At 39.6% G+C, this 16,328-nt stretch overlaps 1 protein-coding gene across 1 annotated transcript in view; it reads left to right on the top strand.

Moving 5' to 3' along the window:
- The window catches only part of PPAT (phosphoribosyl pyrophosphate amidotransferase), a 52,526-nt gene extending 36,397 nt beyond the window's left edge, over window positions 1-16,129 (top strand). Inside the window, exons 3-11 of the mRNA XM_064449490.1 lie at window positions 2,366-2,572; window positions 3,916-4,028; window positions 4,146-4,291; window positions 6,118-6,190; window positions 8,027-8,178; window positions 9,289-9,416; window positions 10,983-11,204; window positions 11,976-12,096; window positions 13,533-16,129. Coding sequence (XP_064305560.1) covers window positions 2,366-2,572; window positions 3,916-4,028; window positions 4,146-4,291; window positions 6,118-6,190; window positions 8,027-8,178; window positions 9,289-9,416; window positions 10,983-11,204; window positions 11,976-12,096; window positions 13,533-13,708 — 1,338 coding nt within the window. The 3' untranslated portion in view covers window positions 13,709-16,129. The remainder of the gene's footprint in view (window positions 1-2,365; window positions 2,573-3,915; window positions 4,029-4,145; window positions 4,292-6,117; window positions 6,191-8,026; window positions 8,179-9,288; window positions 9,417-10,982; window positions 11,205-11,975; window positions 12,097-13,532) is intronic.
- Window positions 16,130-16,328: the final 199 nt, after the last annotated feature.

Below are 16,328 nucleotides of genomic sequence, written 5' to 3'. Positions count from 1 at the left end.
CCAGCCTATGACCATAGATTAATAGCCCTTGACAAAGACTATTAATCCTTTGTTTTAAACTCTCGCAGAAAGGCTCATCCAGATTTGTCTGTCAGAGCCTTTCAGCTAGAATTGTGTAACAAAACGTTACTGTCATAGCTCTGTTAGCTCAGGATGTGGGAAAACTTAAATCTCTGTATAGACATAGCAGTGGCAATAAGAAAAAGACTTTGATTGTTTCATACTTGGATATGCAGGAAAATATATTAAAGTAGCTATTCATCAGACCATCATCATGTTCTGGCATGTACCAGGCCTTGTATAATACAGACATAACATTGTCTTCGTTGGGAACTTTTTATACTGGTATAAATCACATTCACCATCCTACACCAGCACAATCTAAATCAGAGAAACATTTCAAACTGTAATTAAAAGATTACGTACTTGTGTAACCAAATCTGGTTTAAAGCAACATTACTTATTTCAGCTATTGCAATGCTCAACTCAGCCACCTCCATTAACACCGGACCTGTGAACTGCCTGATCTCCTGTTAGGATGAAGTTGGCCTAAGTAAAATAAGAGTGCATGGTTGAATTTCTGTACATATGAGAGCACATGACATAGATTTTAGACCACCTTTATGTCATCTGTGAGACAACAGATGATAACTGATCTGGCAAAGTTTGCTGAATAACTAAAGAAAACTTATATCAGTTTGACAGTTTGAGGCAGTGTCGTGGTTTAGCCCCAGTCAGCAACCAAGCCCCACGCAGCCGCTCGCTCACTCCCCCCCGGTGGGACGCGGGAGAGAATTGGACAAGTAAAAGTGAGGCAACTCATGGTTTGAGATAAAGACAGTTTAACAGGTAAAGCAAAAGCTGCGCGTGGAAACAAAGCAAACCAAGGAATTAATTCACTCCTTCCCATGGGCAGGCAGGTGCTCAGCCATCTCCAGGAAAGCAGGGCTCCATCACGTGTAACGGTTACTTGGGAAGACAAACGCCATCACTCCAAACATCCCCCCCTTCCTTCTTCTTCCCCAGCTCTATATACTGAGCATGATGTCATATGGTATGGAATATCCCGTTGGTCAGTTGGGGTCAGCTGTCCCGGCTGTGCCCCCTCCCAGCTTCTTGTGCACCCGGCAGAGCCCGGGGAGCTGAAAAAGTCCTTGACCAGTGTAAGTGCTACTTAGCAACAACTAAAACATCTCCACATTATCACTGCTGTTTTCAGCAAAAATCCAAAACATAGTCCCATATGAGCTACTACAAAGAAATTTAACTCTATCCCAGCTGAAACCAGGACAGGCAGTAACTTTTTGACGTGATAGTGAGTATCCTAAAACCACATGTGCAAGCACAGCTTCTTGGTATTCTGACTCTACAGCAGTCACAGCAGAAAATACCCTAAAGCTGAGCTTTCTTGAAGCTCTTTTGGTTGAACTCTGAAAACAGCCCCACTGGTTTCTCTCCTTCCTGTCCCATCCCACCCTCTTGTTGTTGTACCTACAGCACAGGTTATGAACCATTCACAGCCTCAGACGTCTCCCCTGTATCTCTGAAGGTCCTGGAGGAGTGTTGCCATGTGTGCTACAGTGTATATCACAGTTACCACACGTGATAGGGAAACAGAGCATAGAAGGATGTAAAAATTTTCCACAGGCAGTGGCAGAAGCAGGAGTCTGTAGGAGGGCCTGAAATCCAGTCTGAATTTCTACTCTCTGTGCAGTTTTTTCAGACTACTTTTGCTGCTAAATTGTCTCCACATCGTGCTTGTTGGCCAAGAGAAGCTCCTGACAGCTGACTAAAAAGTTTTGATGCATTTCTGCTTCAGACAGAAGGCAACCTGGCTATATGAAAAGTTTGTTTTAAATAAAAAAATAAAACCTCTTGAAAAAAGGTTTGCTTCTGACACTGGCAAGAATGACAGTGGAATGTAATAAACATTATCATGGACCCAATATGAAAGTAAACCCCATGTTCTGCTAACTTGTAAAAGGTATTTGCCACGTAGAATTTCCTTCTCAGAACTTTTTTCTTGTCTGTCTTCTGGCAATCTTTTTTCTCGTGTTTTTAAACAACACAACAGTTTGGTGGTATTTTTCAGAAGATGTATTTTTTAGTCAGGGAATAGATTGTTCCATGAAAATCCTCAGCACAAAAATGTATATTACTTTATTTAAAAACAGGAGTAATGGGATCTGATGCATCACTGTGATGCCTACTGAGCTTCTTTCTTTGCTATGTCTTTCAGGGTATTTGTCTTTCTCTTAAAAGTTGCTTGCATTAAAGCTGCACTAAAAACAAACACAAGGGGAAATGAGGAAGTTGCCAGGAAAAAAAAAAAACAGAACCAAACTTTTTTTTTTTTTTCTCAAAGGGAATGGGTCTTATAAATCACGTCTTCAACGCAGACAGCCTGAAGAAGCTGTACGTTTCAAACCTCGGTATTGGGCACACGAGGTACTCCACCTCCGGAATTTCTGAGCTGCAGAACTGCCAGCCTTTTGTCGTAGAGACTCTTCATGGGAAGATCGCTGTGGCGCACAATGGGGAGCTAACAAATGCTGTACGACTCAGGAGGAAGGTTAGTATCTCCTTTGGGAGGCTCTGGCACCTTTTCATTCTAAGTATGAGGCAGCACAAGCAATAAGTTTGTCACAGCTTTTCCTTAATACCAAACTGCTTGGAGTAGTGAAAGAACCCATAATCAAAATAAATCATTTTGGGGGAAAAAAATCCTGAGGAGGGGAGGCTTTTGTAGCTGTCACAGGGGATAATTCACCAATTCTCTAGACTGATGGCCACATTCCTATTGATCAAGTGAGAAGACTAACTCAGCCATAACAAAAAGTAGCTTGGCTTGAAGCTCTGCTCCTTTGTGGTGGAAGGACCAAATAATATGCTTATACATTGTAAGATGAAATGTCTGGTTTGGAACATTGTCTTTATTTGTTTTTCTGGCTTGCAAAAATAATCATGAGCACTGCCAGGTCATAAACCAACAAATGCCAAATTTGATAGTGTGTTTGGCTAGAAGGGTATGTGTTAAAGAACCAAATTAACATTTAGCAGATGTTTCATTATGAAATCTCTTCTATGACACATTCCATCCAAAAGGGAAAGAGCATACTCTTGCATTGAAGTGAGGCAAATGTGTGGCACGCCCAAAGGAACCTGGCCCATCTTTAATCAGAGCCACAAGTGTATGAATGGATGGGAAAAAAGAACAGTGGTGAGGAAATGTCGATGGAGAGTGGAGAATCAGAGCTACATGGGATGTAAAATTATTTCTAAAGATAAAAATTAGGAACTGTAATGCATACAGCACTGAATGGTTGTAATAGTTGGCTAGATATACTGCAGATTCTGTTCTCCTTTAGAAGCATAAACACGCCAGGACAGAACAATTCGACTGACCAGGTCTAGCCAACTTCAAGTTGTGGGATTTCACTTTTTTAATCGCACTCAGCTTCCCTTCACACCTCTTTGTTGTTGTTGTTACTTTGTGCCCAAACCACCACTCTGCTTTGATATCTCTTTCTGTATCTGCTATAGGTAATTTCTTATTTTCCCTTGTATATTTTACCTCTCTTCCCAGAGCAAGCAGAAGCACAAAGCTGATTAAATAGCCCAAACGTTAATTTATGCCCTGAATATTGGTGGTATTAATTTTGGTTGCATGTGGAGCAAAGGAATGAGATGCAAAGGGAGAAATGTAGTACCAGGCATAGGTGATTGTACCAGCTCTTTTCACATATTTGGTTTGTTGGAAGAAATCTGACGTTGTTGTGATCTGATCACCTGAAGCACTGATACGTTTTTAAACATTTGTTCATTGCACAAAGGTGTTGCTAGACAAAAATCTGAGCAGTGTTACGTGGGATTTTTTTTTCATGTTGGTAACACTTTTGTTTTGTGTCTTAAAAGCTTATGCGGCATGGTGTAGGGCTGTCGACCAGTTCTGACAGCGAACTGATCACCCAGCTGCTGGCTTTCACACCTCCTCTAGAAAACGATGATACAGCCGACTGGGTAGCAAGGTGAGGAGGATGGGCTTCAGAACCAAGAACAGCAATCTAATGTCAGCATGATATGCAGCTGTAAATGCACAGCTGTTCGTGTGGCACAAAATTATGTTCACCTATGTCTCATTTCAGAATAAAAAATTTAATGAATGAAACTCCAACTTCATATTCATTGCTAATTATGCATAAAGACATAATCTATGCAGTACGTGATCCGTATGGAAATCGCCCGCTCTGCATTGGTCGCCTTATTCCAGTAGGAGACATGAATGGAAAAGGTAAACCATACATACATATTTATATACATATATATGGATATATGTATATATTTTGTGCCTGAAATCACTGATATAAGTAATTAAAGCTACACTTACTGAGGTGTAAGTAGGAATATGTGATGAAAAAGTCAGTTTTGGAAACTCAAAACAAAAAAAATGTTGGTGTTGGATGAAAAAATAATTTGTAGGAAGTCTGCAAACATCTTTTCTGTTCCCAGCAAAAGGGAATCCTAGTCACCTGATGACAGTGTCAGAATTAGGCAGCCCAACTGTGATAAAATATTTGTGAAAATTTAATTAACATCTCATCTCCTAAACAGGAAAGCTGGGATGAACAGCGTGACAGAATGGCTGAGGTTGGAAGGGACCTCTGGAGGTCATGTGGTCCAACCCCCTGCTCAAGCGGGGCCACCTAGAGCTAGCTGCTCAGGACTATGACCAGTCCAGAAACAAGTCTGGTTTCTTCCTTTGTCCTGTAGTAAGGTGTCTGAAAAAGTGCTGGATTACTGGCAATGTGTTTCTAAATTCTGACCACTCCCATTCACACACAGCACAGCAATGGAACACTATACAATCAGTTTATGGGAAAAATTCTTTGTGTTCCTGTTTAGACTGGAAATCAACATTTTCCATGAAGTTGGATTAAAACCTGTTCGTTTATAGAAAAATAAAGTAATTCAAAGGCAAAGTAGTAAATGCTTCCATATCTTCACAAAATTTGGTAATTTTAGCCACAAGAAAAATTGTCAAGGATTTTTTTAAAGCATACAACCTTAGCATACTCTACTCAGCGCTTGTCAGGCCACACCTGAAGTACTGCATACAGTTCTGGTCCCTGCTATACAAAAAGGATGTGGACAGGCTGGAAGGGGTCCAGAGAAGGGCCACCAAGATGATCAAAGGACTGGGAAGCCTGCCATACAAGGGTAGGCTGGGAGAGCTGAGTTCGTTCAGCCTTGAGAAAAGGAGGCTTAGAGGGGCTGTCATTACAATGTACCGGTACTTAAGGGGTAGCTACAAAGAAGATGGAGACTCCCTTTTTACAAGGAGTTACATGGAGAGGACAAGGGGGAATGGACACAAGTTGCTTTTGGCGAGATTCCCATTGGACACGAGAGGGAAATTTTTCACAGTGACGACAGTCAACCATTGGAATAATCTCCCCAGGGAAGTGGATGTCTCGGCCACATTGGACACCTTTAAGATTTGGCTGGACAGGGTGCTGGGCCATCTTGTCCAGACTGTGCTCTTCCTAGAAAGGTTGGACTAGGTGATCCCTGAGGTCCCTTCCAGCCTGGGATTCTGTGATTCTGTGAACCTTTCCTACCCTATGTTACACAATTCGATCTTTCCTGTGCCTGTCTCTGAAAACTCTCCTTGTTTGAGTTCAATCCCGAATCCATTGTAATTGAAAGGTTCTATCAACACATTTAGCATAGGAAAAGTGAGGGGTTTCTCATGTGAACAACAGTAATTATGTATATCTGAAGTCACTGAACTAGAATTGGAAAAGTTTGAAATAGTGCAGAGATAACGGTAGTTGTCTGACATATCTCTCTTCACGAACTGAATATGATGCTGTTACTTCCACTTCTGCCTAGAATAGGTTTATGATATTTACATTGTTCGTTGTTTTGTTTTTCTCTTTTTAAATAATATTACAGAAACTTTGAAATGCTATACCTTTTAGTTAGAAATTACAAGTCTTTCACTGTGCGCTTCGCAACCTAAACCATAGCAAGCCAGATACTGCAGTAGAAATGCAGTTGGTGGGGAGGGTAATGGTAACAAGAATTGTGGACTCTAACCGATATCTTTCATTTCAGGAAAAGATAACAGTGAAACAGAAGGATGGGTAGTCTCTTCTGAATCCTGTAGTTTTTTGTCTATCGGTGCAGAGTAAGTGCCCTGATTCATGCTTCACCTGAAAGCTCTCCTCAGGCAGCGATTAAACATTAAACCTCAAATTGCCAAATATCATGATCTATAACAACATGAAAGACATCACGGATTAGTTTGTTGGGCTGTTTGAAGGGTTTTTTTCACCCGCCCTGTTTTTTGCCAGTTTATTTTGTTGAACAGATTAACGTAAAAGAAGAATCATGTGTTCAGAAAGTAACAGTAAAGATGACTTTATTGTTGTAAAGTAAATGCCTCTTACTTGTTGCATTAAACGTGATTATCCATGTAACTTCTTAATTTTAGCCTCATTTTTGCAACAGAACCATTGTATTAAAAAATAATTCTCCAACTACAGAAAGGTTACCGTTGGTAGCTCACAAGCTGGACTAACCTGAGCTGGTGCATATTCTGCTGTCTGACAAGCCAGTCTCCTTGTCTGACAAAATGATGGGCACCTGAAACTATATCTGTGCGTGCAAACCCCCATCAGAGCCAAAACAGGAGATGACATGCATGTTACCTCTCTAGCTAAGATACTCTGACAAGAAAGGTGTGATACTTTCTCTTGGCAAAAAGAGATGAGTAAGAGGCTCTTTGGGAGACCACAAATTGATCTTTAGCAGTTTGGAGTGGAAGGCAAGTAGAACATAATTCAAGTAAGACAGACTATGAAGAAGCGTATTTCCTTTCCTAATCAGACATAGTAACAATGCACGTTTGAGGACTAGACTAATAAGTAAAGTTGGATCCTCTTCAAATAGAAAACTGAAAAACTGCATTAAGAACACAACTACTGAATAAAAAGAAACGTGAAGGAAAATCAGGAAGTAATGTGACTGCACTTCATAGAGGTCTTGTATTCCATTCTGCAGTGTTTGATTGTAGGTGTGGTGTTCTGTTGTACTTCTGCTGTAACTTCTACCCTGTTTCTGTAGGAACTATTAGCTGTTGGTAATAGGGGCTCTCTTGAGACAATTTATTCTATATATGGATAAGAATAACCACTTTCTGAAACTTCTTCAAAATCTCTGTTAAGTGAAGCTTACCTTGTAGGACCATCAGCTGAAGCCTGTGGGATTTTAAAAAAGCAATTTTGTCTAAATTTCTGCTGTAGCCAGTGCTGCTAATGCTAGTATCTGACCAGCGAATAATCACACGTTTGCTCTCCTCTGATTTGTATCTCCAGAATATTTCAGTATTTTGGGATAGATTTAGATTGAAATTGTTAGAACAGTTAGAAAAATGTTTAATAAGGTTAAACATTGTAACACAATAACTCTAATACTATTCTGTATTTCTTCAGATATGAGAATTGGAATGTACATTTCCAGTCAGCTTTATGTCATTCAGGGGGGTAGCTGCCTGTCACCACCTGACAGATATTTCTCTAGATATTGGCCTATGGGGCAGGATTTCTTTGGCTACCATCTTTATTCTTGATTATGTTTTTTATATTGCATGACAATGTTTACTAACTGTTACAGAAAAGTCCTCTAGTATTGATCTAGGACTAAATAATTAAAATATATTAACCTCAATTAAGCCTGTACTAGACTGAGTACTGTACGTCTCATGTATAGGAAGTATACCATAATTCTGTGGTACTAAGTATTAATATACTGCTCTTGGGTATTAATTCAGACTGTTTTAGTAAGGGTCGCTTGTCTTACCATGTTGGTCTTAAAACACTCCAGGTCAAATCCTAAGATAGAAGCAAATTGTCATGTTAGGATGTTCAAAAGCATTTTTTCCTGTCAGTTGAATCTTGTTTGTATTTCAAAACTGTCATCCAGGTTCAGGACATTTCTAAATGCTATGTGTTTCTCTTTCAAGGTACTATCGTGAGGTCCTTCCTGGAGAGATTGTGAAAATATCCAGATATGATGTCCAGACACTGGATGTTGTACCAAGACCTGAAGGAGATCCATCAGCGTTCTGCATCTTTGAATATGTTTATTTTGCAAGACCAGACAGTATTTTTGAAGGTAAGACAATGTAACGAACAAAGCTCCTCCCTAAATAGTGGGAGATGTTATCCTGGAGAACAGTGAGGCTGTCCTGTGGAAGGGAAGAAAAGAGCCACTACCACGTTAATCGTGGTTGAGGAAATACCTTAATGGTAGATGAAACATCCGTTTAAAGTGAGAGACTTAAGAAAGGAACTGTACTTGTTCTTGGAAAACATTTTAAAAGCTAGACTTATGAACAGAATCTGCAAAACAACTTTATCTTGGCATTTTCTTTGCAAGAAAGGGTTATTTCAGGAAGATGCTTTAATATAACTTGTAAATCTGTGCATTGTCTATGTACTTGGGGTTGTCGGTCTAATGCTTTTATTATTATCTCAGTAGAAGCCCTCAAAAGTTGTCTCAGTGCCAAGATATTAGCCGGGACTCTCATACCTATCAATCAAGCTCTTCTTTGCCTTCTACGGCCATGCCATCTGTTGGTCCTATACAGTTCCCCAACTTTATAAAGCCAGTTTCACCCCATTCCTTTTTTTCATGATCCTCTTACCCTTCAATAGCCTCACTTCTTACACTCCTTAGCACTGCTGCTGTACCCTTTGCTGTGCTGTGCCTCATCTCATCACAATACCTCCAGTTCCCTCCCATGTTGCGAATTTTTAAAGACCTTAAAAGCTTCTAAGACCTCTTACCCCCTTAATAAATTTGGGGTGAATTTTACTGATTCAAAGTCAATAAGCGGGCAGGGGCAGACAGCAGGATTGCATAAACTTTGTCTGCTGGAGAAACCAGCCTAAAAATAGAATATACGCATTACGAACAGGCAGACATAATTTCTACTTCTTCTATCCTGTAAATAGATACTGTAACATCCACAGGATGTAACCTTTAGTTACCCAATTTGGGCAAACTGGATTTTAATTCTCTGTGTAGTGATACGAATGTGAATGTAAGAATATGACATTATGGAAAGAAATAAAAAATTATTTTATGTGAGTGACCACTTATTAGTTCTGGAGCTTTTCTCGCTGACTTCTATGCTTGCAACTTGCCACAGAAATTTGTACAGCAAACTGAGAGGAAATCTGAATTATGCATAGCGGGAAAAACACTACTTGCCTTTCTCAGGTCAGATGGTGTATTCCGTCAGGAGAAGATGCGGGCAGCAGCTTGCTATTGAAGCACCCGTGGAAGCGGACCTGGTCAGCACTGTTCCAGAGTCTGCAACTCCAGCAGCTCTTGGTTATGCTCAAAAGGTATATGGTAACTTACCTTCCCCCTCACTTCCCCCAAGGGTATTTACACATTCGTCTTTTTGTAATGGGGTATTACGGTACAGGCCTTTAGAGTTTTGTATTGATAAAGTGTTGCGTTAATAGTAGGAGTCTGAAGAGTGGCTATGGGGAGACCCTACCATTGAGTCACAAGGTTCAGGTAGGACTCCCTTGCTTTCTAAACTCCTCCAAGAGGAGTCTAGGTGCGGCTAAGTCCCGTCTTAGTCTCCGACTTAGTCAATGGTTTATTTTCTAAGGGTTGTAGAAGTAACCACTCATCAGAGTATTTTTTGTTAGTAACTAATTTGGTGGATGCCCAATTTAACGTTATAAGGCTGGTCGTGTTCAATGAGAACTATCACGGCTACATTAATGAATAGGGCAGCTTATTAAAGCCACAGGTACAGAGGTTCTTTGGATTACCGGTGATAAATTTGCTGGTTACAAGGCACGCATAAATACCAAAGATATGAGTAACACTGCTAGGCTACAAGTGTGCTAAACAAATATGAAATGACTCTATGATTTACAGGGTGACTCCAATGCCTTAGGGATTTAAGGGAGCCTCTGCATTGGAGATTTACAAGGTGACTCCAATGCCTTAGACATTTATGCAAAACAAATATGAAACAACTCTAATGCATTAGAGATTTAAAGTGACTCTATATTGAGGTTTCTAATCTTACCCAAAGGCGTCCCAGTGGGGGGGAAGAGAGGCTTAGCCCGGCGGTTGGTCCCAGAAGTCAGAGTGGTACGCGATGGTATCTTCCCTAATACCCTTTTTCTCTTAACCTATTTTATACTATTTTTATCTCTCAGGTGGAGCTTGAGTGACTCTAGTCATACATACCTTTATTATGACTAGTGTAAAATTTCCTCACTTTGCTTTTAATGGTGTAGACTAGAAAAATTCAAAGCTCATGCTCAGTGAGGGGTGGTCACACCTTAGAGGTGGGTAACTTTTGGGATGGAGGTGTATTTTGGTATTATAATGATATTATAACGAGCAAAGTTCACCGAAAGGACAGCATTTTGTCAAAAGCATGACGGACCGTTGGCCCAGGGTGGCAAATACGCAGCGTACCAGCTCCATGGTACCTCGAGTTCCCATTTGCCACAGAGCCTGGCCGCGATGCCTCCACACCGCTCCGCCCTCTGGACAACTCCTCCTAGAGTCAGTACCCCAAGTTCTCCTGGCATTGCCAACATCTGTGGTTACTAGGGAACTTCGTGGAATGGATTCCTCTCATGCCAGCTGCACTTCACCCTGACAGCTTCTTCAGTGCTGTACCTTTTCTAAAAACATAAGTTTAATTTCTAAGTCACCTCCAGCAATTATTCCACATAAAGCGTTATATCTTGAGTACACCGGGTGCTTCTGTTGAATCATCTGCACTTATTTTTTCTGCCATTATTGGACTATATTAAGGTATTTCAAAGTACTTTGGTTATTGTGAAGTCATACTAAGTCCTAAGGTTGCTTTAAAAAACAGTGAGAATAGCCAGTTTTATAGATATTAATTCTGTTTAATCGCCTCCTGTTTACAGTGCGGACTACCATATGTTGAAGTACTCTGTAAAAACCGGTATGTAGGAAGAACATTTATCCAGCCAAATATGAGGTTACGGCAACTTGGTGTTGCAAAGAAGTTTGGCGTTCTGTCTGATAATTTTAAAGGCAAGCGAGTTGTTATCATTGACGATTCAATTGTGAGGGGCAATACCATTTCACCCATAATAAAACTACTGAGAGAATCAGGAGCCAAAGAGGTGAGTTAATTTTCAGTCAGTACAGTACAGATATAAATAGAAGATTGATGGGAGGGTAAAGCACACAAATTTATCTTCACTTGTACTATACATTGTTTCCTGATTTAAAAGAGCAAACGTGCAAAAAAACAATGCCTAGTGCATGTTTATTGTGGAGATAGGCTGAGGAGTTCCTTTTGTATGACTGATTTTTGGGATGTGAAGGGGGGAGGAACAGGTCTCCATTTATAAAGCACTCTGGCAAATAAAAAGAATGGAAAACAGATTAGTTAAAATCAGGAAATCATGCATTGTGGTATTCCTGATGTACGTGTGACTTGTGGTACTGCATTAAGCACAGCCATGTACTGCAGAAAACAGGCATCTGCCTTAAGTCACCAGAGCACAAAATTTTTAATTGATTAAGAGTTTTTAATTGAAACAGAATGTGCAAATCTGTCACTGGAGAAAAAATGTTCTGTATAATATTTGACTTTGCAAGCTGAAACATGTGCATCAAGGATTGAACATCATAGAAGATAAGCAAAATCAGGATGGAACCTTTTAATAACATTAGGAAATATTGTACAAATAAATTCTAAAACTGTCTTTCTCCTGCCGCGTTGGCATCTGAAAAAAACTTAATCTTACTTTTAACCCTTCCATGACTCCTGTGTAGTGCTGTGTTTTGTTCTTCGTGATTATTTTGCAGATCTGGGACTTTGCTATTGTGTTATGATCTGCTGACCCTCACCTTATAGTGGCCCGTTTTGAAACTGTATTTTTATTCAGGTGCACATTCGTGTGGCGTCACCTCCCATAAGATTTCCTTGTTACATGGGAATAAACATTCCAACTAAAGAAGAACTCATTGCCAACAGACCTGAATTTCATGATCTTGCAAACTATATAGGTAAATGCTACTTCTCCTCTTTTTTTTTTTTTCTTTTTGAGAGAGATTTTACCTGCAGGTGTTTTATTGTCTACATCAAAATAAAATTGTCTACATCAAGGCAACAGTGGCAAAACTGACTAAAAAGTCATAAGGTTGATACACTAAAATTCTGCATTGGGAGTACCCTACGGATCAAACCAATTTAATTACACACTTTTTTTTTAACATAGTGAATTATATTTCTCCAAACAACAGAAGGCATTAGAATAATTGTATAATCCTAAGTTACAGATAAGGTGTGACAACACTACTTTCCAATACTTAGAGCTCCTTCTGGGAAAGTCTTGCAACAAAGAGCTACTGTACACAAAATACCAGGAAGAAAACGTGTGGTGAAAATCTGTCTTGTAATGAAGAGCTAATGTCATTTCACTTTCATGGGACATTCATAAAAATATGTTCGGAATTTGTAAACACACTGATTTTTCTACAAATTTAAATTAATGTAAATAATTTAAACCATTACATATTTTACTTTGAAAGAAATTACATTTGAAACTAATCAAATAATGTTAAATACAATGTCAGATGTCTACAATGAGTCACGTTTGCAGCAGAACAAAAGAACCACCAACAGCTTATGTTGCTTGTGATGTGGTAAATAACGTGCTCTTCATCAGGGTATCAGCAACAGAAGTTACGTGAAGGCTTCCAGCTGAGGAGATCTGCTATATATGGCCTATTGTGCTGTGAAATATTTTTTAAAAGGGTTTAAGAATATAGCTGTGGCTACAGTTAGGAAACTAAACTCGGATTTCCTGTGTTAAATACTTCACTATATAATATTGCAATGAATTGTTTTCCACAAAATTATTATGAAGGCATGTTGAAAGTTTCAAGTTTGTAGGATCTCATTTTTAAGTATAATGTTTTTAAGTATAATAATGAGTGCAAACAATGGAAAAGTGATGATGTGAAAAGGCTGTCCAACTTTCCTACTGCTAGAACATCTGCGTGAACTGCATCCTGAATTTTTTTAACATGATGGTCTTACCCTCCTCCAAGTCCCAGCAAGGGTTTCTAGTCCCAGGTGCGCCGTTTGGGATGCGTGGCATGCATGCACTTCCTTACACACCTGAACTACAGGGTAACTCTGGGAAACTCTAGGGAGCCTAGGGAGTCTTAATACATGCTCTGGATTTTGTTTCCATTTTTGCAGTATGAGTGACATATCTGTTCCCAACCCAGAACCTTCTGTCTAGATTTCAGTGAGTCTGCTTCCTGCACAAAGAATTTGAGAAGGGCAAGGCTTATTATGGTCTGATAATTTTTCATATCCATTCTCTTTAGGTAAGGCGATCCACTGCTACACAAGTATCCGGCTGCATTTCCAGAGCGCGTTGCATTTGGTACAATATTGCAGCTTTAACTGATGAATTCTTTATTTCCTCTAGGAGCAGACAGCGTTGTCTATCTTTCTGTGGAAGGGCTGGTATCGTCTGTGCAAGAAAGCATCAGAGCAAGACAAGAGAATGAGAACAGCCTTAAAACCCAGAAGTCGCGCGTTGGAAAGATTGGCCATTGCATAGCGTGTCTCACGGGAGAGTATCCCGTAGAGTTAGAGTGGTGAATTTTTAGTGGATGGACACCAGTTCATCTCCTGTTGAATGTACCTTTTTAAAAAATGCCTTTTTGCTAATAGTGTTCTTATATTTAGGTGATACAGAAATCTTATTACAATTACTGTTACTAAAACACATCTTTATGGGATAGACTTACAGGAAGTCCGATGTGCTGATGAAAACAATGTAAGCAGATTAAAATACAAAATCAAATAGTTTTGATGCATAGTTGTGCCTTCTATTTTCTCATAAAATATTATGAAAACCAAAGGTTTTTTAATTATGTAGCGGTCCCAGGGTTTTTTGTTTCGATCCTGCCCCAAAAGATATCCCTGTTAGACTTGTTCACAAAGTATAGATCATGAATCATGTGGTGTAATTTCAAATTATCGAAGTCTTAATGCAAAAGTATGTGACGTTTGCTTTTCTACTTAGGAAAAATACCAGATTCTGAAGAAGAAAACTGCTTCCTCAGCAGTTCTTGCTTAGGCTTTTTAAGAAGTACCTAACTTTTGCATATAAAGCTAAACAGCCTTTATTAATCAAGCCCTTTGTAACAGATTCTATGAACATAATGTCTAGCATATGATTTTAAAAAGTGAAGACTCAGGGAAATGCTCAGCCAAAAGCTCTCTAGTTTTAGAACTCTAAAATGCCTTTTTTGAAGTCCAATGTAATTACATTATCTTTCTGTGCTTTTATCTGTTGCCAATAAGAAGCAGAAGGAGAAAAACTACTTGGTACTGCCATTTTTTTTTCTGTCTTACATTTTGTTTTCTCCACAGTAAGTCCTGACAATTTCTGAAGTCTGAGCTAATGCTCAGTGTGCTTTTCATACGTCAACCATCCAAAGTAAACTGAAAAACAGAGTCACTTTTCATTCTTAACAGTAAATAAGATATATCAACTGAAGATCATGAGTTGTTTTGGGTATAGTCTTACTTGCCTACATTACTGCTGAAACAATGAAGTAAAAAAAGAGTTCTGAAGAACCATTAGCTATTGTATACATGTATTTTTTGTCTGGTCACAATTATACGGTTACTTGTATCCCTGAAGATATCTTGGACAATGAACCACTAGCTGAAAATGGAAAAGCACCTTTTGAAAACTATTGCAAATTTACGCACAATTGTAAAAATATTTTGTATACCTCAGGTTTTTTCACTGAATACCAGCAACTTAATTTTAGCTTTTCTATTTAATATTGTGTATTTTGGCCTTATAATTGTTTGTGACTGTTAAAAAAAGTGTAAGAGCTTCTTCCTTCCCCATCATCTCCCACACAGTTGAGAATTACAGCAGCGCTTTCTTACGTGGGATTTGTAGCAATTGTGCCTGATAGACAATCACAAGAGTCCCAATTCAAGAAAGCATGTAAATACATTTGATGAAGTCAAGACTGCCTTGTGCAGTGGATTCAGAACCTACTTGCAGTGAAGCCAATGGGGGAATCTAGATTTTCAAGAGCATTGGGCTCTGACTGTTTTTCACTAAAGCCCAGATCTGCATCCTGGGGGATGCACGTGGGTCTCTTCTGTCTAATTAGAGAGTTTGGTTGTTTTTTTAAGAGAGCCATGCAAGTTCACCTGGACAGTAAATTGAGCAAAAAACCAACAGAGTCGGGTCACTCTGACCATACCCTCTTCCTTAACCAAGAAGGAGTGTGAGAAAACAGAAAAAACATCATTAACATTTTTCACCATTCTTCTTTCCTGCCCTCAAAAAAGCAATCATTTTCAAAGGAAGGGATAAGTCAAGCTCTTAGGTTATAGATACGTGTGAGGAGCCCTTTCTACTTGAGATAAAAACTTAGGTGCACAGTTAAACATGGCTGCAAGCAGAAGTCTGTTGACTCACCTGAAATTGCCTATGGAACAGACTATATATAAAACTTGTGCAAATACTCTTTTAACATGTTTTCAACAAAACTGGTGTTTGTGAAGTCTGTTAATAATTGCTTAAATGTGATTTAAGCACTAGGCAGTGTAATTCTGATTTAAATAAAATGGGTCTTAACGCCTTTTTTCCCTCCATGTTACCATGTGAAATTACAAGGTCTGCTACTGGAAGCACTGTGATTTTTAGATACGCTACATGCCGATCTTTAGTACTATTTTTCAGAACCTTAAGTTACAGGGGAGATGCTTTTCAAGTGCCATTTTATCCTCTGACAGCTGGATTCACGCATCAGGTTACCAGGCCTTTTTATAATCGCATACTGCAGGCGGACACATGCAACGAGTATGTTGAGGGATAAAACTCTGGTTTTAGGTGTTATCTCTATTATTTTAATGTTTTACTGTGAAACTGTTTCTGCTGTGTAATGTGCAACTGTGGCAAATTATCATTTACTGAGTGTGACAAAGCAGTAGAAAGCTAATGTCTAACTTCTCCCATGCGTAATATTAAAGATGGTTATGAACTAGCGTCCTCGTTCTCTCTCCCTTCACTGCACTCGCCGGCACTACGCAGCCACGGTTTAGCCTACCACGGCTGAAGATCAGCCGGGGAGGGCTGGGCTATCTCCAGCGCATTCAGGAGAAAATGGCGCGGCCCCCGCAACCCCGAGGCGGGCCGGACGCAGCCTGTGGAGCGCGACGGGCACCGACCAATGAGGGCGCGGCG

This window comes from Phalacrocorax carbo, chromosome 4, assembly GCF_963921805.1.
Source record: "Phalacrocorax carbo chromosome 4, bPhaCar2.1, whole genome shotgun sequence".
Taxonomy (NCBI): Eukaryota; Metazoa; Chordata; class Aves; order Suliformes; family Phalacrocoracidae; genus Phalacrocorax; species Phalacrocorax carbo.
This window is presented reverse-complemented; position numbering and strand designations above follow the sequence as displayed.